The sequence below is a fragment of the Bos javanicus genome, chromosome 19, assembly GCF_032452875.1.
Source record: "Bos javanicus breed banteng chromosome 19, ARS-OSU_banteng_1.0, whole genome shotgun sequence".
Taxonomy (NCBI): Eukaryota; Metazoa; Chordata; class Mammalia; order Artiodactyla; family Bovidae; genus Bos; species Bos javanicus.
The window spans coordinates 33,518,272-33,541,938 of NC_083886.1; the positions used below are offsets into that span (position 1 = coordinate 33,518,272).

Consider the following 23,667-nt stretch of genomic DNA (forward strand, 5'->3'; position numbering starts at 1 on the left):
CTTCCTGGGGAATTTCCTGGGGACTGAACTGAGTGCTTCATTTTCGTAATAGTGATGCTCAGTAAATTTGAAGTTAGGAGTTTGAATTTGGGCCTGGATTTTTAAGACCACCACCTCTGGTCACCAAGTATGAAAAAAATAAAGAGGAAAACTAGAAGGCCCTGCAAGTTCCTAGTTTTGCAGCTGTGTTATTAAAAATCTCCATTAGAAGTCTTTATCTTTTAACCTGATGTGGTCACGGTTTGTAGTCAGTTACTCTCTGATTGATTGTGTTTAATGTAGCTGAGGAAAAAAGTACCCTGTCTCTCATCCATTGACTTTTCATCTGAACGAAACAATAAGCATAAGAATTACCACCTTCCTCCATACGTGTGTGGGTAACAGAATTGTCAGAAGGTTCACGGAACGCAGCCAAGCTGTGAAGCCTACGAGACTCACTTAAATTAGAAATTGAGCCATTTGAAGCTTATGGTGTTAACAGAAATGAAAAGAGAGGAAGAAGTCATAAGTACAGCTATCAAGTAAAAAATACATGTTCGTTTGAAAATCAGAAAAGACCTAATTCCCGCCTTTTAATTAAGTTGTATAGTTTTGAACTTTGAGATCCGTTAACGAAAACATTCCATTGCTTGGAGCCACCGGTGAACAAAGCCACACACAATTTCATCAACTGTCTGTTCTCTGGCTGCTTTGTACATAAAAGAGATTTAAAGAAAATACACCTCAGGTCTATAAGATTTGGGTTATAATATTGCATAGTCCCTGCTCTCAAGGATAATGAGATATAATAGATCACAAGGATAATTTGAAATCTATAGAGAATCTCAAACTCTCATTTAGTCAGCGGTTTCCATCTTTCAAGCAAATCTTTTATCAGAGTTGATAATTATCTGAATTGATTTATTGGAGTTTTGTTTTTCACACTAATTCTTTTTGGGGCCAGGGCTGAAAAACAGCGAGGCAGTGAAAGAGAGATGCAGCAGGATGTAGATGACCAGTTTTTTAATATCATCTTTATAGTTATTTTTAATGGATGATCTCAGAAAAGAGATAAAGTTCTTTTTAATGGATGGTCTCGGAAGGTGCATGAGCACCTTCATTATGCTTGTACTCAGAGACCAGCAGTTCTCAAAGTATTGAGCCTTTATAAAAAAAAAAAAAAATCATTCTTGATTAAGCCACTGCTTCAAGAAAACCTCTTGTGTACTGGAAAAGGGAAAACCTTTCAGCAGTTGCTTGCTGCTCTGGAAGCAGACCATGAGCTGGAGCTGGGGCGCCAGGACCCATGGAGCCACCCTCTGCAGGGACGGAGCCCCCAAGGTGCAGAAGCAGGGTCGTGTGCCCGGTGGGTGGGGCGAGGGGAACTTTTCCCCCGGGGTGTGGGCTCCCTGCTCGGGGACTTGTGGCCATTCTCCTTAGGATCTCTGCTGTAGGAGCATCATGGCTCGTGTGCAAGGATGTCCTGAAAGCTCAGCCGGCCTGCTGGTGGTGATGTCATCAGCTGGGTGGTGTGTATGTGTGTGTGTTTGCTCAGGTGGCTCACTGGTAATGAACCTGCCTGCCAGTGCAGGAGAAGCAGGTTCCATCCCTGGGTCAGGAAGATCCCCTGGAGAAGAGAATAGCAACCCACTCTAGTATTTCCTGGAGAATCCTATGGACAGAGGAGCCTAGCGGCTACAGTCCATGGGGATCACAGAGTGTTGGACATGACCAACCAACTGAGCACAGCTGGTCTTCCCTTCCTTCAGTGGAATTTTATTCTGAAAATGTCTTTCTTTGCAGGACTTGTTACAGAATAACCCATATAGCAGAGAGCCATATATCATGTGTAACTTACATGACCCTTGGTCAGGCCAAGGGTTGAGTTCACTGCCCTTGGCTGGCTCCTGGATCTCCACATATAAAATTGGACATGCTACCCACCAGTGCTTGCCTTGCTGCTTATTTTAGAGCAGGCCTCTCCAAAGTTTGTTGGTCGTGTATTTTATCAGTAAAAAATTTGAAGTGCATGTGTGTATATTTATAAAATGTTTATGCTATTGTATATAAATGCCATATGTAACAAAAATGTATAGTTGTTACTTGTAAATAAAGTTCATGTGCGCTCATCCCAATGTATCATATTCATTTTATGATATGCAAAATATGTGTTTTAGAAGAAAGAGTTAAAAAGTGAAATATGAATTAAAGTTCTCATGTTTTCTTCCCATAACACTGAAGTATCCACACACTGCTTTGAAGTGCAGTGTTTCCGGGGTTTAAATAAATGTAAAAGCACTTTGGCATTGCAGAGTGCTTCCCAAATGTATGTTTTGTTTTTGTCATCATCATAGTTAGTCCACAGTTATTAAGGACTGTGCTGTGGTCCCTCCCCTGGATGTTATAAAACTGGGGCACACGGAGCTTGTGTGAAGTGTTTTGTTGTTTGTCAATGTTCCTTAAGGCACTGCTTTGAAACATTAAGTCTAAGCATAGTGGCTGGAAAAATAGATCATCTCGAACCACATTTTAACAGTTACCAAGAGCACCACTTTTTAGGCCCTTAGGATTTGCCAGGCACTGGCCTGAGCGCTCTTGTTATGGTAGAAACTAGTGCGTCTCTGAAAGGTGTCACTCGCTGTGGACAGGAGCCTGGAGGTCCCGTGTGGCTGGTCCCTGCAGATGCTATGCCTGGAGAGACAGGGGCTGGGGTGGTGGTATTTGCATGACTGAAGCTTGTGCAGTGTTGCTCCAGAGATAGGAGTTACACCCAGAGCTAGGTATTTCAAGGGAGTTGTCCTGACTTGGCCTGGAACAGAGGGACAGAGCGACTGAGACCCATCCCACAGGAGACTGCCCCCGGTGAAGCCACCCCTCCATCAGGACGGAGATTAGCTGACCCCAAGCTCCCTTTGACCTTTTGCGGTCCTTTTGTTCTCTGAGTTCCTGAATTGTTTGGCTCCTTTGCTGTAATCTCTTCGGCTTATTCCCTATTGAAGGCCTGTGCCTGTGGGTGATTTGCTCTACCTCCTTCTGCACCACTGCCGCCCTTCCCAGGCCGTTGTCCCTTCCCTGAGGCCCTGCAGGCCTCTCCGTGGTTCCTAAGCCATCTTCCCTCCACTCCAGTCCGTCCCCTGCGTCCTCAAGTCTCGTCTTCCTCAAATGCCACCCTCCTTACAGTATTGCTAGTTTTCTCTTACTGCATTAACAGCTTTGCAGGTTAATATAGCACAAAGCTATTATTTCATAGTTTCTAAAGGTCAGAAGTCCAGGCCTGACCTGGCTGGTTCCTGCTCAGGGTCCCTCCAGGCTGAAGTCACTGTGTGGGTCGGGGTCTTGCTTCTCACCTGGGGCTCAGGGCCACTTCTGGGCCCACGGCTGTTGGCAGAGTCCATCTCTCTGTGTCTCTGGGACTGAGGTCCCTGGACTGCTGTGCTCCTTGGGGCCGCCTGGGCTTCTCTACCACATGGCCCCCAGGCAGCCCACTTCAAGGAGGTTTGCTTTCTTCTGGGCCAGCCAGGGCGTGCCTGCTTGTGACTGTGAAATTTAAAAAAAATTTTTTTAATTATAGAGAACATAAGGGCTTCTCCCAGAGGAGGCAGGCAGACCAGAGACCGTATCTGGTGGCTCCTCGTCAGTGATGTTGGCCAGTGGGAGGACGCGGTGTGGCCAGTCTTAACGTCGGACCCTGTGTCGGTTCCAGGCAGAGTAGAGGTCAGAGCTGCAGCTGTGCTGGGTGTTGGGGCTGCCTTCTCACCCAGCATCTCCCCAGGTGCCTGCGGAGTCTGTGTGGGGTAGACACCCACCCACGAGCAGGGTTGCTGTGGGGAGTTCATCGGAGTGGGGCTGTCCCTCTTCCTTGGGTCTCCGGAGTCTCCCCTGGGACTACAGGACAGTGCTCCTGGGCCTCTACTGGATGGGTCAAGCTTCATCGGCCACATTGATTTTCTGTTTATTTGTGAAGGGACAGAATACGAGATTACCAAATAAAATATAATTTCCAGTGTTATTAATGAAAGACTATATTACATTCACTTTAATGAGATCCTGGTGTTGCAAAATGATTCCACGTAATGAATCCCCTGGAAATCAATGAAAAGTTTAATTACCATCATGGCAGTGCTGTGCGAGAATATTGCTTCGGTCAATTTTACAATTTATCAATTTTCTTTCCCTTTCTCTTTCTTTAATTGCTTTGAAGAAGTAAAAATACATTCTTCGTTAGCGTTTGATCTTTTTTTGGAAATGTGTTACAAAAATTCAGATTTCTTCCTCTCTAGTAATAATGGTCCCTGTCATTTTTTAATCTGTGTTACCATTTATAATTTGTATATTTTTAAATGAGGCAGTATTTCCATTTTGTAGATTTAATCATTACTAAGTCTTACTAAAGCATTATCCTTTTCTCTCGGTCAGTTTTTTTGCAAACTACTTGGTGTCTCTTCTCAGCTCAAGAGTTGACCCATTAGTCAAAAATTACATGGTCTGTGTTTATTGCTCATCACCCAGTCAAGCTCTGCTGCTGCTGCTAAGTCACTTCAGTCGTGTCCAACTCTGTGCAACCCCATAGACGGCAGCCCACTAGGCTCCTCTGTCCCTGGGATTCTCCAGGCAAGAATACTGGAGTGGGTTGCCATTTCCTTCTCCAATGCATGAAAGTGAAAAGTGAAAGTGAAGTCGCTCAGTCATGCCCGACTCTTAGCGACCCCATGGACTGGGGCCTACCAGGCTCCTCCGTCCATGGGGTTTTCCAGGCAAGAGTACTGGAGTGGGTTGCCATTGCCTTCTCCGCAGTCAAGCTCTGGGGGCAAATAAAAAGAAAAACCATTGGTTTTGTGCAACTACATACCCTTTTTGATTTCAAACAAAGTGAATTTTCTTCTTACAGTGTTTTTAGTTTGACATTTCACTGATAATGGTACTGTCTTTTCCACCATGATGGTAATTGATTTTTTAAACCTATTTACAAAGCTCAAAATAAATACTCCTTGCCTGGTGCATTGGGATCCCCGAAAGTAGCAGCGAGCCAGACAGTCAGGGCACCTGCCTCCATGGAGCTTATATTCCAGGCGGAAGCCAGAGAGTGACAAGCGCCAGAAAGGAAGCGCAAGGGCACTGTCAGCCTGGAGGGCTTCCTGCACATGAGATGATGGGGCAGTTCTCCCTAAGATACGATCTCTAAGGCAGGACCTGGAAGATGAGGAGGATCCAGCCAGGGGAAGAGGCAGAGGGAATAAAAAGTACAAGGACCTCAAGGCAGAATAGAGCCTAACCTGCTCAGCACAATGCCTCACGTCTAGTAGGTACTGATTATGGATTAGGTATGCAGTGAGTGAGTGTTGAATGAATAAGTGAACGACTGGATCTGAAACACCCACTTAGTTTTCACTCTTGGATGTAATGGCATTTTTCTATAGTAAACATAGAGTTTTTATTATCGGAATAATGTTCTGTAAAGCTTAATTTTCCAATGAAAGGTGAGCCTGCAGTCCGTGCTCTTGAGGTGGGATTGGTCTGCCTGGAGGCAGGCTTGCATGGCCAGGACCCTCCGCCCTGCCTGGTGACAGCCCCTGGTTTGTTTCTGTGTTGCAGCCCTGGTCGTCAGCACCACCTCGGCCGGCTTCGCCCTGGCTCCAGCGCCTTTTGACTGGTCCTGCTTCCTGCTTACCTTTGTTGGAACAGGCCTGGCTTCCTGCGCTGCCAACTCCATCAATCAGGTCAGTGCAGCACCTTTCAGCCGGGTCAGGCTATCGTCGCTTCTTCTGAGATTGTCATATTGTGGCATTTAAAAAGAAAAAAGACCCCTCCCAAATCACACCCATTGCTGGGAAGGTCCTGTGAGCCTGGAACGCTGCGTGTCTTGCAAGGTTTGGGGTCCCGAACCAGTCTGTCTTTTTCTTTTCAGGTGAAACGTTTTCAGGTATATTCAGAAGCGAGAGCAATAGAGTATCTTTCTCAAATGACCAGGGTTTGAGGTTGGAAAGTGTTTTAGAGCGACTTCCCTGACAGTCCAGTGGTTAGGACTCTGCTTCCAATACACAGGGTGCAGGCTTGATCCCTGGTTGGGGAACTCAGATCCCGCATGCCACGTGGCACAGCCAAAAAACAAGCTAATTAATTAATTCAATTAAAATAGTTTATTTTTTAGAAAGTGCTTTAGAGCTATCAGCCTCTCTCCTCTTTCCGACTTCAGGCACATTCCCCCAAGCTTACATTATTATGTGTTGTTCTTCCTTTGGTTTGACTTGTTTGCATTTTAAAACCACCACTATGCAAAACAGTGTATTTTAAACAAGCACATCCATCTTTAAAAAAAAATTCTTTAATTCAGTCCTCAGTAAACTTGGCCCGTGGAATCAGAATATATCAAAAAAATTAATTAGCACATTATTTTTAATGCTTCTTCCCCTCCCTATTATTTTAAATGTCAAAATAATTCTCTAAAATGCCTTCCCCTCCCCAGCCTGGTCACTGCAGTGTGTGCCCCAGCCCTGTGGCTTTCTCATAAGATATTGTGGTGGGAAAGTCTTGGCTAAAATGTAAAGAAAGTCATTCTCCTCACCAGAACACCCAAGAGGAGTTGGCATGGTTTTAAAATAGGAATTGAAGTTACCAGCAGGAAAACAGGTTGGCCAAGTGGATGCATGTGCTGGTAGTCTGCAAAGCATGAGCCTTTTCATTCGGGAACATCTAGAATCGGTGTGCTTTTACCGTGTGTTATCAGCTGCTTGGAGAAGGGTCAATGCATTTCAAATAAAGTTAAATTTCTGTTCCGATTTTACATCAAAACAGTGCTACAGGAGGTTCAAGCAGCTCTACTCACCACCCCGCCCCCGCCCCACGCCCCTCCTGTAAACCACAAGCCATCTCTTCCTGTTGCACCCTCCTTTGTTCCCCAGCGAAGAGATTGATGACGGTTTCACAATGAACACGTTTTTAATGACGATTGAATAAAAAGCAGTATAAGCAAATTGGGTTTATGTGACTATTTGTGGGTCTATTTTTCAAAATATTTTTAAAATTATCACTTGTATGTATTCAGTAGTTATAAATCCAGGTCATAAGATTAATAATATCAATTGTTGTCTTCTGTTGCATTTACATAGATTTTAATAGAGGCTTCAGACAAAAGTATGGAGACTCAGAAAATAGCAACACAAGCTCATAAACATCAAATTGTCCCTAGATATTGTAAAAGATGACACAGAGTGGGGGACTTCCCTGGCAGTCCAGTGGTTAGGACTTTGCCTTCCAAGGCAGAAGGTACGAGTTCGATCCCTGGTCAGGGAGCTAACATCCCACATGCCTTGGGGCCGAAAAACCAAAACATAAAACAGATGTAACAGAGTCAATAAACACTTTAAAAAATGAAATAAAAAAATAAATAAAATGATCTAATTAAAAAGTCTTTTAAAAAAATAGACTGGCCTTGAGTTGGAGCTGTCTGACCCCCTGCCCCCCACCATCACCACCAAAAGGAATAAAAAGGTGGTCAAGGATTCATGATGGAGTAAAACCATTCAATTGTAGCAAAGAAATATCTGGAGGAAATAAAGTGGAATGACTTATATTAGGCAGAAGTTTATTATGGAAGCTGAACACAAACCAAGGTTTTAGAAATGTTTTAAGTTGAAATGCGTTTAGATGGACGTGTTATTTCACAGTTTGCTCCAGGGGCTGAGTTGGGTTTTGTAGGTTTTAAACTGCTCAGGAAGCTACAGCCTCCATAGGGGGATTCTTTCTGTGATGACAAATGCCAAGAGTCTTATCCTGCCTCTTCCTCAGGCTTGTGTCCTAGCCCTGCCTGCCTCTCACACACACAACTGTCCCACTCTTCTTCTAGAACTTTCTCATACCCCCCACAGGCCTCAGCAGCGTTGGGCATGGCGTCCACCCTCAGTCAGGGCTGTTGGGCACACAAATACTTTCCTCATCCTCTCCTGTTTATCCGTATTGCTTCCCTCCACTTGTCTTGGGCTCTGATTTCATTTGGAAGCCTTGTAATACTTAAAAATATCTCACTGATTTCCATCATCGAATTTCATCATTATTATAGAGTCAGTTAGCTTCTCAAATGACAGTATTTTCTAAATAACGTTGGGGATATTTTAATTCTAGTGTTGTTAAGCAGTCTCATAAAATAAAGGAAGGTGAGGCCATTTTCATCAATGCTTTTCTTTAGCATCAAAGAGCACAAGGCCACAAGGATTTGCATGAGCTTTTGAAAGCAGGCAGAGAAAGAAACAGTCGGAAAGGAAGAGCTTCCTGGTTTTTTAAAGGAGCTGGCTTCCCACTAAAAGAGCGCAGAAGTGTGGTTGGTGTGCAAGACCGATCTCCAGCTTCTGATAGAGTTCTGTGGGAAGAAAATGTCCCCTGTCCCATTTACAGAAGGATTCAAGTAACATTTCATGTTTTTAAAAATACTTCTCATTGCTGTTATTCATTTAGTTCTGAGTGTTTATTCTTTATACCCTACTTCTGTGATCTCTCTGTGTAAAAGTAGGAAACATAAAGCTTTGGAAAGCAGTTCTTAACCTTTCTTTTAAGGAGGGAAAATGAGATTTAGCCTCTGATATATGAAGTCCTGACTAATGCATAAAGAGATACATGTATATGTAAGAAACCACTAACATGAAAATGTAAAAAGCAATTACACCCATGTTTTGTAAACCATACACATGCTTCATTTAAAGCCATAGGGCAGCTTGAGAGTGGGAGTGCCTTCCAGGGCTGAAAACAATCCATAAAATTCAGCGACTGGAAAATAAAATGTTATAGATGGCTTTGACTGATCTTATCTTGAAAACAGAGAGGCCAAAAGGAAAAAGCTGAGTGAGCTCAAGTAGAATGAATTAACAAATTGAAAGATAAAAATTATCAGAAAATTATCATCACAACCATTTTGATTGTTTGACATGACAGATACTGTTTTAATAAGCTGTAAATGGGATTATAATTGCACTCATCTCACATGCTAGTAAAGTAATGCTCAAAATTCTCCAAGCCAGGCTTCAGCAATACGTGAACTGTGAACTTCCAGATGTTCAAGCTGGTTTTAAAAAAGGCAGAGGAACCAGAGGTCAAATTGCCAACATCCGCTGGATGATTGAAAAAGCAAGAGAGTTCCAGAAAAACATCTATTTCTGCTTTATTGACTATGCCAAAGCCTTTGACTGTGTGGATCACAATAAACTGTGGAAAATTCTGAAAGAGATGGGAATACCAGAGCACCTGACCTGCCTCTTGAGAAGCCTATATGCAGGTCAGGAAGCAACAGTTAGAACTGAACATGGAACAACAGACTGGTTCCAAATAGGAAAAGGAGTACGTCAAGGCTGTATATTGTCACCCTGCTTATTTAACTTATATGCAGAGTATATCATGAGAAACGCTGGGCTGGAAGAAGCACAAGCTGGAATCAAGATTGCCGGGAGAAATATCAATACCTCAGATATGCAGATGACACCACCCTTATGGCAGAAAGTGAAGAGGAACTAAAGAGCCTCTTGATGAAAGTGAAAGAGGAGAGTGAAAAAGTTGGCTTAAAGCTCAACATTCAGAAAACGAAGATCATGGCATCTGGTCCCACCACTTCATGGCAAATAGATGGGGAAACAGTGGAAACAGTGGCTGACTTTATTTTGGGGGGCTCCAACATCACTGCAGATGGTGACTGCAGCCATGAAATTAAAAGACATTTACTCCTTGGAAGAAAAGTTATAACTAACCTAGACAGCATGTTAGAAAGCAGAGACATTATTCTGCCAACAAAGGTCCGTCTAGTCAAGGCTATGGTTTTTCCAGTAGTCAGGTATGCATGTGAGGGTTGGACTATAAAGAAAGCTGAGCACCAAAGAATTGATGCTTTTGAACTGTGGTATTGGAGAATACCCTTGAGAGTCCCTTGGACTGCAAGGAGATCCAACCAGTCTATCCTAAAGGAGATCAGTCCTGAGTGTTCACTGGAAGGACTGGTGTTGAAGCTGAAACTTCAGTTTTTGGCCACCTGATGCAAAGAGCTGACTCATCTGAAAAGACCCTGATGCTGGGAAAGATTGAGGGCAGGAGGAGAAGGGGACGACAGAGGATGAGATAGTTGGATGGCATCACTGACTCAGTGGACATGAGTTTGGGTGGATGCCAAGAGTTCATGATGGACAGGGAGGCCTGGAATGCTGCAGTCCATGGGATCACAAAGAGTTGGACACGACTAAGCAACTGAACTGAAGTAGGATTATTTTAGTTATGTTACATATGCATGAGTTTTTAAAATAAAGATCAAGAGTGTGTGTCAATAAGTGCATATATACAGGTTGATTTTAATAATGACGCACTGTTTGATTTCATAGCTATGCCGCAGGCTCTGAGCCAGTCCTCTGCCCTTTTAGCTCTGCTCCTACAAGTGATGCCACACACACCTTTGTTGTTAGAGGACAAAATACGGGAAGTAAAATTGCTGGGAGGAAGGCCACCAGCCAAAGCATGTGTGACAATGGTTTAACTCTGGAATGTATGATTTTAGCAGAATAATTAATTTCTAACATTCATGCAGTGCCTTAGCATTTACAGAGTGTATTCACACAAATTATTATTTAAACCTTACAACCCTGAGGGATAGGTGGCATTGTTTCCATTTCTATTGTTAAACATTTTGTTTTACCATTGAATTATTCTTTTTTTAAAAGCAACATTGAAAAAATTATTGTGCCATTAAATCCCAATAAAAAAGGTGAATCATTGTAAGTAAAAATATTAAATAAATGCCATTGCTTTATGAGTGTGAAAAAAAAAGCCACAGGAAGGCAGAAACTATTATGCAAATTAAGTGTTTATTGCAAAATCTGTAAGAAACTATAAATAAGTAAAAATGACATTTTAAATGTTGTGTTTTGCTTGTGCCTGGCACTGTTCTGAGTGTTAGAGTCACAGTAGAGAAAAAGCAACAAGCCCTGCCCTTGTGGCCTGTAGCCCAGCACCGAAGAGATCCACTGCTTAACATTTTGATTTATGTTATTGCTGTATAGGCCTTTTTCACACACATACCTTCAGGCATATATTAATATCTCACAGAAATGGTTTATGTAATATGCATAGTTTCTATATATTTTTTCCTTTAAGTAGTATATCACGAACGTCTTTCCATGTCAGTATTTGCCTTATAGCATGATTTTAAGAGTCTTCTGTAGATGTACCATGATTTGTTTAATCAGTTTCTCCTTGTTTGACATTTTAGGGATTTTCAGTTTTTGCCCAGATAAATCATCCTGAACTGAAATTCTTACAGCTGAATCTTTGAACCCCGTCCTTCACTATTTCTTTAGATAGATTGCTGAAGCTGTGTGATTTAACTAAAAGAACGTTAAAATTTAAAACGATGTGTGTTTTAAGTGCAGCTAAATTTCTTCCTGAAGGTCTCTGCTTTAATCTGCTTATACTTCCATTTGGTGCCCCGGGACTGCTCTCATTGACCCTGAAACCTATGCTGGGTCTATAGGTGTCCTTAGATGTTGCCCTTTTGATTCAAGGTGTTCTGATTACTCAGGAGGTGGAGTTGGGTTTTTTTCGTCAGGAGACTTTTTAAATGCTTACTTGCTGTTTCTGTTTGTCAGCCCATTTTGCTGTTGGACATATGCCTTCGTTCAAGAGGTCTTGCTGTCTGTAGACTAGATTAACTTTTGTCCTGTAGGGTTTGAATATGGTCTGCGGTCTTTGGGCGGGGTTTTTTAAATGCCGATGTTTCATATGTTAACTCAGTCAGATCTTGTAATTTTTAATAAAGAAATTCTGAGTCTCGGCACTCCTGACGGTTGGGCTGGAAAATGGTCCTCAGCACCGGGGGGTGTTTCCCAGTGTCCCCATCTTTGCCAACGGGGTGCTGTTGGCACCGACCCCCCTAGTGTGACAAATGAAAATGTCTTCAGACTTTGCCAAGTGTTCCTTGGGAACCACAGTCCCTCCAATGAGAACTGCTGCTTTGATAATTTCTCCCTCTGATTTTACTTGAGATCCTGGCTATGGTTTCAGCCTCGGGCAGCCTGGCTCACGTTTCTTCTGCCCGCTGATGGCCAGGTTGACCACACGGCCTGGTTTGTGCTGCTGTTCCTCGTGTAATAACTCTTCATGCCCCTTTTGACTCTCAAGTGTTCCAATTCAGACAGGAAATCACCAGTCTCTCTATTCGTAGCCCACCCACACTTCACCTCTTTCGCTGTAAATGAAAGTGAAAGTCTCTTAGTCATGTCTGACTCCTTGCGACCCCATGGACTGTACAGTCCATGGAACTCTCCAGGCCAGAATACTGGAGTGCATAGCCTTTCCCTTCTTCAGGGGATCTTCCCAACCCAGGGATTGAACCCAGGTCTCCCACATTGCCGGTGGATTCTTTACCAGCTGAGCCACAAGAGAAGCTCATGAATACTGGAGTGGGTAGCCTATCCCTTCTCCAGTGGATCTTCCCGACCCAGGAATCAAACCAGGGTCTCCTGCATTTCAGGCAGATGTTTTACGAGCTGAGCCACAAGGGAAGCCCTTCACTATAAGTGAGCTGTGCTAAAAGCATCTTTGTATCAGAATATCGGGGCTCAGGCGCTGGCTTTTCTCCTCTCAAGTGCACCGACTGGACCCAGGCCACCTGGCTTGCCTCACTTTCACCCTCTCTGTAGGCACCTGTTGGACCTACTGTCGTGCCAGTTGTGGTGCTGGGTGTGAGCACCTGCAACTCAGACAAAGAGTATTTCCCTCCGTTACTACTCTGCCATCAGTAAGCTGTTGAAGAGGTTTGATGAATTCTTTAGTTCTTACAATATCCCTGGCAGAAATTGATTACTACAGTTGTCACTTGCTTGCAGGGTGCATTAGTCACTCAGTCGTGTCTGACTCTTTGTGACCCCATGGACTGTAGCCCACCTGGCTCCTCTATCCATGAGATTTCCCAGGCAAGAATACTGGAGTGGGTAGCCATTCCCTCCTCCAGGGTATCTTCCCAACCCAGGGATCGAACCCAGAGTACCTGGCTCTATCGATGGGCAACCTGGTGACTAGAAATGTCTTCCTTCTATTGAGCGGAGGTCGGCCTCCTCCTGCCTTCAACCAGCGGGTCATCTTCTCCTGTCTGTGAAAGCTCAGTGTCCCTTCGTCCACATGACCGGTGCTCCCAGTCACTTTCCAACTGTGGTTACAGGCACTTGTGTTGTTGCAGGGGAACGCTTAACTCCTTGATACCGGTAAGTAGGAGTCCCTGATCTCGAGCAACCATCCCCTCTTCCCACAGCAGAGAGTGGGCCAGCAGGGTGAAATTGCCCAGGAAGTCATAATGGAAAAAAGGAATATTTACGGGGGAAGTGAAGGGAAGTAGCAGGAAGTTTCCATCATAACAACAGTCATAGCTGATACTTAACTTCACACCTGTCAGATGCCAAGTCATGTTCTGAGCATTTCACATGTATTAGCTAGGGCTTGTTTAAATCTAGGTTTATAGGATTTCAGAAACTGACTCTTTTGAAAGATCAAATGGATGACAAATGAATTCATAACTTAGACTTAGCTCTAAGAAGAACTATTGCTGTTCTCTGAGACATTATTTTGGAGAAAATTACAAGAAAGGCCCAAAACGTAAGTCAAGTTTCAGATCTGAGGGGTAGGTTATAATTAGAAAGGGAAAGGCGATAAGGCTCTGTTATCTTTGGGGTCTGGTGTATCTGTGGATGTTGAAGAATTTTTATGAAAGGAAATGAAAGAGATCAAGAGGTGTGAATGAAATGGGGTCAAGAAGAGACGTGTTTTTTGTTTGATACTGACAATGCTTGAGAGACTTTTCACGGCTGAAATAAGGTAAAAAGGAAGAGCTTTGGATAAAGAGCTCTGAATTATAGGGTGGGCAGGGCAGAAGAAAATCCACAGGCTTTTAAACTGCAAGAGGGGAGACAGATAAAGATTTTCCTGTTTTCCCAGCGAATACAAGATTAATATCTAAAGCGTCTCTCTCCATTTTCGCTTTCTCTGATGTTTCTTTTGTTTTGACTCTGCATTCTGCCTTAAGCAATAGGAACTGACTTTCATCTTCCATGGTGGACAGAAGTGGTTAGGGAACCCGGTGTTGTATCCTGGGCGAGTCCGACTGATGTCAGCGAGAGCCGGCGATGTGATTTATAGAACATCGTGTGTATAAGAAAAATCAATATACGAGAAATGTATTTTTCTCCCAAATATTGTGACTTGTTGGACTTTGATGTTTTAACTGGTGGGCGACTCGCATTCCCTCCAAGACCTCTGAAATCCACAACTTGTGGCTCATTCAGACAACCCGGATTAGCTACTGCTCTAAGTTGGGTCTGCAGGGTCTCTGAGTAGCACATGGGAGTCTCCAGCTAAATGTGTTTTTCATAGAAGGCAAATGATGAGCATTACTGAGCAACATCAGAAAGAAAACGCACGTTCAATGCCGAGTCTCTTTTCCTGCATTTATATATATAAAACCCCAAATACTTCCTAAATTACATTTGATTCTCTGCTCCAGAATGATCCAGCCGAGTCGAGTGAGTTTGGCACTGGAATTCATAACCTAAATACCTCCAGGTGAAGCTCTGCCTGCAGATGTAGAGTCGACAGTGGTCTGAACATAGGTTCATAGACAGTGTTTATGATTTACGTGCCGCATTAACTGGCTGTGTGGTGGCACCACCCCGTTGTGTTGTGGAAGAATGAAGTGACGCTTAGCTGTGCTATTGATTGCACACATGAGCCTGGCGGGGTTGAGAGCAGGATTTGTGGGTGCGACCCCAAGCTCGCTGCTTCTTCCTCTCACTCGGATGTTTTAGTCTCAGCACCACTCAGATGAGGGCCGTTGCCGCTGAACAAGTCACCTTTGCTCAGGTGACTGCTGGCATTCTTGCTGTGGAGCCCCAAGGCGAGGGGACCTTCATGGGCTGGTGACATCTCCGTCTCTAGTGAGATGGGAGGATTTGAGGCCCTCATCTCTATGAAAGCCAAGTGCTCCGTTAATGTTAGGTATTGTGATTGTTGTTAATATACAAGTTTGGCCTGTTTTGGGCCCACTTGGAGAATCTGGTTACCATCCATTTGTCTCTAGTTAGGGCCGTAATATAGAGAATGGCAAGGAGACGTGTTTGTTTTCCTCAGTGTTAACCCAGAGCCCTGGGTTAGCCTTGCAAACTATAATGTGTGTGTGTGGGTGTGTGGGTGTGTGAGTGAATATGCGCGCACATGTGTGTGTGTGTGAATATGTGCGTGTGTGAGTGAATATGCATATTTATGTATTCCTAGTGAGCCTGGTAGGCTGCCATCTACAGGGTCGCACAGAGTCTGACACGACTGAAGCGACTTAGCAGCAGCAGCAGTGTGTAATACCTGCCCGGTGTTTGAACATGTGGTGACTTAGGCTCAGCAGCTGTCATTCGTGCTCTGCCATTTCAGAGGCCTGTGGAGTTGCATTGTCAGTTCCAGTAAATCTAAAAAATATCGGTGAAAAATATTGGGTTTCCCTGGTGACTCAGATGGTAAAGAATCTGCCTGCAGTTCAGGAGGCCCACCTTTGATCCCTGGGTCAGGAAGATCCCCTGGAGAATGGAATGGCAACCCACTCCAGTATTCTTACCTGGAAAATTCCATGGACAGAGCAATCTGGCAGGCTACAGTCCATGAGGTTACAAAGAGTCAGACATGACTGAGCGACTAATACTTGTACTATTGGTGAAAAAAGGTTGATAAATCAAAAAAGCAGATATTTAATTGAGACTCGCATGGAGATAACAGAAGTGAGGCTAATCTGGGTTTCTGGAGCTGGGCTTTGTGGCTGCATCTCTGAGTAGTGGGTCGTGCTTGACTGTGATTTGGGAAATAGAAACCTGCTTCCTCCCTGGCTGGCTCCATCTCACCAGCCAGCAGGGGTCAAGTTGAGTTTCTTCCCAAATTATCTTTCTTTCCCCAAAATCTTCAGTTATGTTTTGCCTTTCCCAGTAGCTTGTTCTGAATCCCGTAAGCATGTCTGTTCTCTGCTCTGAACCACAGCCCCTCCTCCTCCTGACCCTGCTGTTTTCTGGGTTAGATGGACTCTTCATTGATGACACTGCTGTCGAACCTGACCATGTAGAGTGACCCTGGGAGACCATCTCATATTCTCTTTGCCTTAGTCACTGCTTTTAAAGTTTAACACATGAAAAAAGTGGATGCTTTAGTATTTATACTTTAGAATTGGAGTCATTTGATGGTTCTGAATTCCACACCAAACTCCCAGACTCTTGAGGAATCAGGGTGTCGGGAGTGGACAGTGGAACAGGTCTGTGAGGCCTGTGCTCTTGAAAACAGACTGACTTCTGAGAATCCTTTGTCTCCTGCTATTTCTAACCAGTAAAGGAGCTCCATACTGCTTTAGGCAAGCTATCAGACCTTTAAAATGTGTGTGTAAGTGATTAAAGTAAATCCTAAAATTCACATTGCCACGACCACCCAGCCCTGTCTTATTGATTTTCTAAGAAGTTTTAGAAAATACTGTTTGGCAAGAAGGGGAAATTGCTTACCTGTGTGATTAATCTTAAGGAAAACCTTGCGCTGGCATTTCCTTTAGATGCTATGCCAGATTTCTCCCGGAAGCAGCAATCACAAGGGGGAACAAAGACATTCTGAAGGATCTGAGTGATGGAACGTAAAGATAGGATGAAACAAAAGAGAAAATTTAGTAGTTAATAAGATTTATGTATACTTGTAACATAGAGTATCTTTGTAGCTTAAAATATACTGTGTAACCTTACAATGCTAAGATAATATGCTTTTGTTCCAATGAGATTCCTTTAATCCTGGAGGATGTTTACCTGCTAGCTCATAAAAAAGGAAAGTAACGCTGAAATGAAAGTCTAGTGTAACATCCTAGTATTTTCATTAACATATCTGAGTAAAAATTATGTTAGTCTGGTGTTGCTTTTAGCAAAACTATGGCTGATGATGTAGAAAATTGCAGTCGTTCATATTACTGCTATTAGGTGAACTAATAAGAAGGATTAAACAGTGCTGTGTATAATTACCTTAAACAGCTTTCTGAAGATATGTGAATAAAGATTTCTCTTCCAAAGTTAATGCTGTCAACTCCTAATTTAAAATAATGGGGATTAACCAAAACATCGGATGTTAAGAATATAAAACTGTCTTAAGTCCAGATTATCAATTCTTATAAAAATATTCAGGGATTTGGTAAATTAGGGTATTAGTAAGGGACTGAGCATGGATTCTACCCCTACCCCCTTGGTTTTCACTTACTCTTGAATAAATGACTGAATGGCAACATAGCTTATTGAAATAAGCATGTGGTTAACCTGGAACAATTAGACAGGCCTTCAATTCAAAGTCTGACATGTTTTCACAGAAGAAGAAAAACAGTTCCTAAGTTTTTTAGCAGAGAGATATTTAGCCATCCTGGCTTAAGTACAGTCAGCTTGTATTAAAAAATGACCCTTTCCCTAAGTGCTCAGTGAACATTTAGGCTTCAGGACTTGGCTTTAATGCCTTTGAAAGTCAGGAATATGCGACTGAACTAGTTTTCACTTGCACAGAATTTTGTTTATTCTGCTTAGTTCAAGTCAGAATTATCAAGGAGGGGTAGGCTGTTGAAATCCCCTTGATGTTCCCCTGCCTGGTGGAAAGAAGTTCTTTAGGTAGTAGGAAATGCTCATCCAGTGTGGCCATCTCTTCTTGAAAGTTATTTTCAGGAAGGATCCTCACACGAGTATTGACTCCTTTCACGAGTGATCAAAAAGAGCAGCCCCCAGTGTGGCAGAGGAAGGCAGTTGTATAAATAAGAGCAGTGAAACAATACAGCAGAGCAGCTCTACACAGGGGTAGAAGTCGGGCTGTGCTGTAGGTGTACAAGGGAGGGGTCAACAGGGGTCATTTCAGCCTCTGGAGGTCAGGAGAGCCTCCTGGAGAAGGGGCCAGAGCCTCTGGAGGTGAGGTGGGCACTTACTAGGTGGATGTTATGAGGGGAGATCTTCCCAGGCAGCGAGAACGTCATGAGTAAAGACCCAGAGACGTGAAACATCAGCCAGAGGATGTGTGTCCATCACAGCACAGCAGAAGCCTGAGATACGGGGTGGGGAGGATGCTGTGAGGTTCCACTGCAGGGCTTTTAGCGGGGGTGGGGGGTCAAGCACCCAGACTCCCCTGGAGGTGCTGGGCAACCGCTGGTGGGTGGTCATAAAGCCATCATACCCATGCTGGCTCTCAAGCTCTTGAGAGGGTAGAGAAGAAAATGCTAGCTTTGACCCACGGAGGCTGTGTGGTCTGGTCCCTCTCTAGCCCCCACCTCCTTCCACCGCAGGGATCGCAGCTCAAGTGCTAGCCACATGGCAGACACTCCCTGGGCACCTGTGTCGTGTGCTGGGCTGACAGGAAGGTCGATTCTCTCTCAGAGTCTACGTGGAAAAGCAAAAGATGGGCAATAGATATTTTAACAGGGAGACACCACCAGGCAGAGGGGAGGACCGTGGTGAGGGACCAGGCAGCGCAGTGGCAGCAGGCCCCACCTGCCCCCTGACTGCTGCCCTGCATCACACCCGCACTGTCCCTTCACGGTGCTCTTCATGATTTGTAAGGATGCATCTGATCACCCCCGTCTGTTTATCTGCACAAGAGAGGTGCTCAGAGAGGTCAGGAGCCTGAGGGCAGAGCCCAGGCTCGCTGACCAGGCTGGTGTGCCAGCTCTGTGTCTACCTGTGACTTGGGCACCTAACTTTCTCAACAGAGGAGGTTGCTGAGAAAGTTAAATGACATATTTGATTCTTAAAGAAGGGCCTGGTACTTAGAAAGTAGGCAATTGACGTTAATTATTATTACTTTTTATTGGGCTTCCCTGGTGGCTCAGATGGTAAAGAAGCTGCCTACAGTGCAGGAGACCTGGGTTTGATCCCTGGGTTGGGAAGACCCCCTGGAGAAGGGAATGGTTACCCACTCTACTATTCTTATTAATAGGAATTTACTGAATGAGGAAAGGAGGTAGGCAGATTTTCTTTCTATAAAAAATTGATTTAGCCATTCTGTGAAGCAAAGCTTGAGGACAAACCTTTTCAGACAGGAAGCAGAGATCATGAGAGCTTGAAAGGGTACCATTAGGAGAGGTATCAAGTTAGAGAATTTGATCCTTCATTCAGTGTCCTAGTGCTGAAAAGAAAAAAGTAAAAATATAGTCGCTCAGTTGTGTCCGACTCTTTGCAGCCCCATGGACTGCAGCACTATCTATCCTTCACTGTCTCCTGGAGCTTGCTCAAACTCACGTCCATTGAGTCGGTGATGCCATCCAACCATCTCATCCTCTGTCTCCCCCTTTTCCTCTTGCTCTAATCTTTTCCAAAAATCAGGGTCTTTTCCAGTGAGTCGACTCTTCTCATCAGGTGACCAAAGTATTGAAGCTTCAGCTTCAGCATCAGTCTTTCCTTCCAATGGATATTCAGGGTTGATGTCCTTTAGGATTGACTGGTTTGATCTCATTGCTGTCCAAGGGACTCTCAAGAGTCTTCTCCAGCATCACAGTTCAAAAGCATCAAATTTTCAGCACTCAGTCTTCTTTATGGTCCAACTCTCATATCTGTACACGACCACTGGAAAAAACAAATACTGGGTAGATGTGGAGTGATGGATAGAGTGTCATCTAGTGAGGTGGGGAATATAGAAGAAGGAGCAGGTCTTGGCAAATAAATGATCATTCAGTTTGGGCTTTTTTTGCGGGGGGGGCCTGCATATTTTGCGTAGAGATGGGTAGAGGCAGCAGGAGACAGAAGGAGAACATGGAGCTGAAACCGGAAGCTGGCGGTTGTCATCAGATAAGAGTGAAGGAGTCGGGGTAGGGGAGAGCAGCCTGGACTTGAGGACAGTGGAGGGGCTGCAGTCTATGGGCTGGGAGTGGCATGAACATCCAAAGTGTTTCCTGTGATGGAAAGATAAAGATCTTGGACAAACAGAAGGAAGTTATGTCAGAGACGGGTGATGGATCAACTCAGAGTAAAACCCCAGGTGCCCTCTAAGGGTTGCCCTCCTCCTCCTGGCAACCTTGCTCACCCCGCTCCAGCCACGCAGCTTTTTGCCACCATCCCCTACCCCTCAGGAAGTCTCCTGCCCAGGAGTCCCTCAGGTTCCCTCGCCCACCACCTCCTCACAGGTGTCCAGGCTTCATTCCAGCTTCCGCTTCTGTAAAGGGCACGCCCACCCTCTGCACTCCTCTCCTCTCCTGTGATGAGTCCTTTGGTTTCTTGTCTGTTTCCCCAACTTGTAATGTCGGCATGACAAGAACAGAGCCTTGGTTTTATCCTTAAAAATTGGCCGACACATCGTAGGAGCTCAGCATATGAATAAGTCGGTGATGAATGTTGCTTACTGTTTGGCGAGAGAACTGATGTCAAAAAATGACACAGAGACTTTCCTGGTGGTCCAATGGCTAAGACTCCATGCTTCAAATGCAGGGTCCCAGGTTCCATCGCTCGCTGGTTAGGGAACTAAGATCCTGCATACTGCAACAAGATCAAAGACCCTATGTGCTACAACTAAGACCCAGAGCAGCTAAATTAAAAAAAAATTTTTTTCTTAATGACACAGATAAACGTAAACTCACAACTGTGGTGAGCGGTTAAGGCGTTCAGGGCACACAGGAAGGTGATCAGGGAGTGATGCTGGAAGCCTGTGCTTGACCTCAGCACTCACCTGTGTCTTCTTGTGGATGGCATCTGGGCCTGAGGAGGGACTTCCCTGGGCACAGATCTGGCTGGGCAACCCCCTTCCCGATAGGCTGCCTAGTTCCTGGGACTCTTAACAGTGTTTGTAGGAAGCAGTCTTGCTGGAAAGTGAGTATAGACATGCCTTAGAGATGAGGGATTTTTTCTTAAAGCTCTTCTGTGATTACGGGGAACCCATCTCAGTTACCCTCAGCAGTTTTTTCCATTTTCAGAGGCAGATGCTTTGGACTCTCCTCCTCCCACATTTTACTTCTCGTCAGGCTGTGTGGTGGCCTTGATGAGCTGGAAGGCGAGTGCCCAGGAGCAGCTGCTACGTTTGGCCTGAGCAGAACCCGTGCAGCTAGAACCTCCGTCTTTTTTTCAGTAGACACTTGGGTTTTCCTGGGAAATTTCCTGAGCTTTCAATGTGAAATGTTGGCTCAAATTTTTTTTTTTTTAATCCCATGTAGACCAGACAAAACCTGCCAGTGGATTGAATTTTCCCTGAACATTCAAGGAAATTCTTTGGTCACCCCCAAGTCTGGCCTTTGAAATAGGACATAATTTATATATTATCATTTATCAACACTTTTTTTAAGAAGAAGAAAAAAGTCTGCCTTCTGAAAATAGAATTCTTCACAGCTAAATGGTGGCGTGTACTTTTCTCCCCTTATTTTCATCGTGCCAAGAAAAGCAAAGTACAAACTATCTCAGTAGATTAGATAGAATCAAGCCACTAGATCTTTTGTTGTTGTTGTTTAGTCACTAAGTCATGTCCGATTCTTTGAGACCCTATGGACTGTAGCCTGCCAGGATCCTCTGCCTGTGGGATTTCCCAAGCAGGAATACTGCAGTGGGTTGCCATCAAACCCATTGGCAGGCAGATTCTTTACCACTGAGCCACCACTGAATCTTAGCTGGGAGATGAAGTGCCTGGCTTTCTTGAACACCTGTGTCTTCTCAAACTGTACCGTAGAAGAGCTCATTATTTTCAATTTTAAAAAAGGGGGTGTGGTACTGCTTTAGCAAAAGGTAGAGTGGAGGAAGGTCAGCTGAAAATTGCTTCAAGAAACAATTTGAAATTTTTCAAATTGGAAATTTCAAATGTGTTTACAATTATTTCTCCACCAGTGGTGGTGGTGGCATTATGTTTCAGAAAGTGCCATTAATTATAAGAGAGTACCACACAGTATTCTATGAAATTTAAGTCCGTTGAGCACCAGCACCTTCAAAGACAATAAAAATTCCAGCCTGCATTTATCTATCCCCCTGTGAGAAGTTACTACAATGGATATTGTATCATTCCATGTGAAATTCTTTACCTTAATCGTCTCTCATTTATTTGCAGTTGTCTGAGGTCAATTTTCCATTTTGCAGTTGTCAAACAGCTGTCAAATTAAAAGACCTGATCCTGTGTTAATTTACATTTCGTGCCGTTCCATATTAGTACGTTTCTTGGCTTAAGTATTTAAATAGTGATCCACATGTCTTAATCAGCCTTTTCATGATTAGCCCATTTTTTCCCCCTACAAATGTCCACCTGCAGATGAAGTATGATACTCTAAGTATCTATTCTTTTCTAAGCATAGTCTTAAACAATTTGCATGAATTTTTAACAAAATCACTTGAATTAGCCAGTTAATTACACTGTTCCTTTCACAAAAACAGAAATCAATATAAACATGTCATTCTTACTTTTTTTGTCATGCCTGTTTGCCTCCTTACTTTTATCACTTCAGTCAAATTGAAATCTAAACAGTCATCGAACGTAGAATTCTGGATTTGCTTTCTAAATGTCTACAGAGGAGAGTGTAAGAGTAAAGAACTCAGCATTCATTAATAGTTCATTGATCAAAGACTTGTCTCTGGATGTGCTATTGATGTTTTTACTACAAAGTGTCTGAGGCTGCCAGCAAATGACATAGACACTGTCATCCTCTGTGAAAGAGATGTTAAAAGGTAAAGTGAGGTGTATTCAATATTTTAAGAGTTTATTTGAGCAGAAATCCATGCAAGCTGGGCAACACCAAACCAGAAGTGGTTAGGGGTGCTAACCACTAAGCAAGAACCAAGGAAAGGCTTTGCACAGACAGAGGCCAATAAAACCAGGAAACGGTCTGATTGGCTGTGGCTGCAGGGATCACCTAATTTGGGAACATGGCTGGCAGTTTGTGATTGGCTGTTCTTAGGTATTGACTCCTTCACCTTGAAACATTTACAGGCTTAGGTTCTGTTTTGGGTATACATGCTGCTGAGATATTAGAGATACCTCAGCCTAATGGGCTCCTTGTTTATTGAATTCAAAAGAGGTCTACTCTAGGTGTTTGAGGAATATGTCAGAATTAAGTAGTTTAATGGAAGAATTGCAGTCATAAACATATATAATTCTTATTGACTTGATAGAAAACACCTTAAATGGTTTTTCTTAAGTACAGCCATTAGAGATTAGTATGTGGTAGCACAAAAATATTCCCATATTATCAATATAATTAACCTTTTACACTAAGATCACTTTTTTCCAATTTCTTGTTTCATCTGTTTTTATTTTTCCCAATCTCTTGTTTTCTTTTCATTTTATTTTTAATTGAAGATAATTGCTTTATAATTTTGTGTTGGTTTCTGCCATACATCAACATGAATCAGCCATAGGTATACATGTGACCCCTCCCTCTTGAACCTCCCTCCCACCTCCCACCCCATCCCACCCCTCTAGATTGTCACAGAGCCCCAGTTTGTGTTCCCTGAGTCATACAGCAAATTTCCACCGGTAAGATCATTTTAATCAGTATTTGTTTAGTCCGTGTTTTCCGTAAGCTTTTGTGTTAGGACTTCATTTGACCTCTTCTGGGTTTTCATGCCTTCTGCTCTCGTCTCATAATTCCTCTTTGCTCTCTGTGACACCATTTTTTAGGTTGCATGTTATGTTTTACACATCCGAATGTTCCCTAGCCTCTGAGCCCCTCTTTGGCTGTAAGGGCAT

The 23,667-nt window shown here is 43.7% G+C and overlaps 1 protein-coding gene across 1 annotated transcript in view; it reads left to right on the forward strand.

The window, feature by feature from the left end:
* Positions 1 to 23,667, forward strand: part of LOC133232122 (protoheme IX farnesyltransferase, mitochondrial) — a 109,020-nt gene that overhangs the window by 17,653 nt on the left and 67,700 nt on the right. Inside the window, exon 4 of the mRNA XM_061391125.1 lies at positions 5,572 to 5,696. Coding sequence (XP_061247109.1) covers positions 5,572 to 5,696 — 125 coding nt within the window. The remainder of the gene's footprint in view (positions 1 to 5,571; positions 5,697 to 23,667) is intronic.